Genomic DNA, 3,433 nt, shown 5'->3' on the forward strand with positions numbered 1-3,433 from the left:
CACTTCGTGCTTTTTTTGCATCACTTAACACTGAACAAGTTGGTTCAACATTGGTAGTACATCGTCAATTTCATGTTGGCCGTTATTAGTTTTCATTTCTTCTCCAAAATTTATGCATTTAATCGGTTTTCCTAATCTCGCCAGGCTTGCAGTGACATGCCCAAAATGGCGAAATTAGCGCGCTTTGTAGGCGTGTCCCAGATATGAATTAACGTTGATAAGATGGGGTGTATGCACATTTTTTTGCAGTGCATACTTAGATTTTCTTGTATTTTATAGAAGATAAGGCTTGCACTTGTAGTTAATTCCTGATCTTTTTAATTGGAATTGCACAGAAATACCAAAGTTTGGTAGCTTTTACCGGACTATAAAAGGCAGTTTGAATTGGGGCAAATCATCAGTTCCGAGAGTGATTCTACTGAGAATTAGAGGAAGAAATTTCCATAGAATCCAATAGAGGCTGAAATGAGGAGTCTAGGTGGGTTTTCCACCACGAAGCACAGAGTTAGCCTTTGATCAATTTTATCTTTTCTTTTCAGCAGTGATCATTCTGGTCGTTGGTGTTGCGTTTGTACCATGTTTGGTACAAGGGGCATGCAGTTGTTTCTATCCCGCCTACAAACCAGATCCTAGCAACCCTTCCAACTATATAGTTTGTGATAATTGTGTCGAGAAAGTTTTGACTTGTCCCAATGGGCTTATCTGGAATAACACAAAACAGTCCTGCGTTTGGAAAACTTGTGAGGGTGGCGAGGGAGGAGGAGTCACTTCTGGGCCAGGCACTGGAACTGGAACTACTGGAGGAAGCACTGCAAGTACTGCAGGTCCAGGATCTGAATGTACGGACGGCCAATATACAAGCGGCAGTGAAAGTTGCAAATACAAAGTTTGCGAAAATGGAAAATATATTGATAGAAAATGTCCTGATGGACTACTGTGGAATGATGCAGTAAAGGCTTGCGATTGGCCTTGTAATGCTGGCAATGGCAATGGCACTGGCGTTACTCCTCCACCCGGCCCCGGCACCACTTCGAATCCTGGGACAGGAGGCACTGCAAGTCCAGGTTGCGGAGAATGCGATACCGGCTCGTATGCAGCAGTAGACGGTGAAGCCTGCAAGTTCAAGGTGTGTGATAACGGCTGCTGGTCAACATTGAAGTGTCCTGATAGTTTGATTTGGGACCAAAATGCTAAAGCATGCAAATGGCAAACCTGTGCAAACTGTCAGTGTTCCAGTTGAAAAGCAACGTGATTGTGATGACTAAATATATAATTACCAGGCGCCAGAAAATGGACTACGATTTGGATACACATATTTATTAATCCTATTTCAAATTATACATATACAAATGTAGCCACACTTATAACGAATTATACAAGCAGAGCATCAGAGACCAATGTTTGAATTCTCGGAAAAACACTTCTGATTGCAGCCCAAACTATTTTTTTGTGCGTACACGGAGGTGGAAAATCTTAGAAAGACACTTCCGCCGCCTGAATGCCGGAACTACAGCGGGCGCGTGTGGGATTCATCCCCGGTCTCTCCAGCCCCAGCCCCGCGGGACCACCATTAAGGTATTACTTCGCGGGGTAGGTTTGCCCTTAGGCACTCATCCTTCTCCTATTTGCAGCTTTCCTCCTTCTTTGTTCCTTCAGCAACTCCTCCTGCATTTGGATGATTGCGAAACCAACCGCAAGCCACTTCTCCTCGGACTCCAGTATCTCAGTAACCAAGCTCTCCGGGGTTCCGTTCCTACCCAGCACCTGGTTTAAGCTCCTTCTCTCCATCGCAGATCGTGGGCAGTGAAACATCACATGCTCTGGATCCTCCGGTATGCCATCGCATCTGCGACAATTCGGAGAATCATCCAACCCAAAGCGGTGCAGATACTGCCTGTAGCAACCACCGTGTCCTGTGAGGAACTGGGTAATGTGGTAGTTGGTCTCCCCATGTTTTCGCTCAAGCCCCAGTCTAATGTTGGGAATGAGCCTGTGCGTCCACCGACCTTTCGTAGACTCGTCCCATCTGGGTTGCCAGAGATCAAGCGACTCTGTCCTTGCCGCATTTTTACGCTGAGCATGCTCCTCCATACGTCTTGCATTGTACAGGACGCTCATTTCTTTGGCCAGGATGTCAACCGGGATCATGCCTGCCACCACCAATACTACCTTATCTGTGTGGTTCTAAAAGCACTGCAAACCCCCAAAGCCATCCGCCGGTAAACCAAGATCACCTGCTTCCGTTTCTGAGAGTTTGCAAGTGCCTCTGCCCACACAGGCGACGAGTAGAGCAGGATGAAGCGCACCACTCCGGCTAGCACCAACCTCCGGCAATGTTTCGGTCCACCAATATTTGGCAACAGTTTTGCAAGTGCCGTAGTGGTACTGGCTGCCTTTTGGCATGCATACTCTAGGTGTTCCCTAAAACTCAATTTGGTGTCAATTATTACCCCCAGGTATTTAATAGCCGGCTTTGATACGACCGTATGTCCACCGACCTCCACTTTCACAGTGTTATTTTTTCTGCGGTTCGTTATTAAGACCGCTTCCGTTTCCGCGTCCGCCAAGGTCAGCCCGGCCTTTTCTAGCCAGGACTTTACCGCTCTCACTGTTTCCGTTGAGTAAACCTTCACATCTTCTGGGTGTTTTGCTGCAACAACCACAGCTAGGTCATCAGCAAAGCCGACAATCATAGTCCCCTCTGGCACGGGAAGAGCAAGCACCCCATTATACATGATATTCCACAACAGGGGACCAAGTACCGATCCCTGTGGTACCCCGGCCGTGACAATGTGCTCTTTGGGACCCTCATCCGTCCCGTATCAGAGAGTCCTCTCTGAGAGGTAGTTTTCCATCAAATCCGCTAAGTATCCGGGGACACCTATGTCAGCCAACGCCCCTTTAATTCTATTCCAGTTGGCCGAGTTGAATGCGTTTTTGACATCCAACGCCACCACGGCACAGCAGCCGCCAGAAATCAGTGCACCTTTTGCCAGGTTTACCACCATGTTAATTGCATCCACCGTAGAGTGGGCGCGTCGGAAACCAAATTGGCGTTCCGACAAACCATTGCTGGCTTCGACGATGGGCAGGAGCCTGTTGTAAATGACTCTCTTCATCATCTTCCCCATTGTATCCAACAGGCAGATAGGACGATACGACGCTGGGTTTCCAGGTGGCTTGCCGGGCTTCGGAAGCAACACCAACTTTTGCTTTTTCCATTGGGCAGGGAATATTCCTTCTTTTAGGCACGCCTCCAAGGTGTTGGCGAAAAGTTCGGGCCTAGTCTTCACTGACAGTTTCAAAGCACGGTTAGGGATGCCATCCAAACCTGGGGCCTTGTTGTCACCGAACCTACCACATATTTCCCGCAGCACCTCCACAGTTACGGGCGGTATTATGCCGTCATTTAGCTGGACAAAAATTTGCCTTC

The 3,433-nt window shown here is 47.9% G+C and overlaps 1 protein-coding gene across 2 annotated transcripts; it reads left to right on the forward strand.

Annotated features, from left to right (window-relative positions):
- The first annotated feature begins 334 nt into the window (after positions 1-334).
- LOC119647817 (chondroitin proteoglycan-2-like) lies at positions 335-1,392 on the forward strand. Of its 2 annotated transcripts, none has more exons than XM_038049045.1 (2): positions 335-478; positions 540-1,392. In XM_038049045.1, exons 1-2 carry the CDS (start codon positions 466-468, stop codon positions 1,238-1,240), a joined length of 714 nt encoding a protein of 237 aa, XP_037904973.1. In that variant the 5' UTR covers positions 335-465; the 3' UTR covers positions 1,241-1,392. The 2 variants fall into 2 exon arrangements, with proteins under 2 accessions (XP_037904973.1, XP_037904974.1); XM_038049046.1 differs by having other exon boundaries at positions 337-478; positions 543-1,392.
- The last annotated feature ends 2,041 nt before the right edge of the window (positions 1,393-3,433 follow it).

This window comes from Hermetia illucens, chromosome 2 (assembly GCF_905115235.1).
Source record: "Hermetia illucens chromosome 2, iHerIll2.2.curated.20191125, whole genome shotgun sequence".
NCBI classification, from domain to species: domain Eukaryota; kingdom Metazoa; phylum Arthropoda; class Insecta; order Diptera; family Stratiomyidae; genus Hermetia; species Hermetia illucens.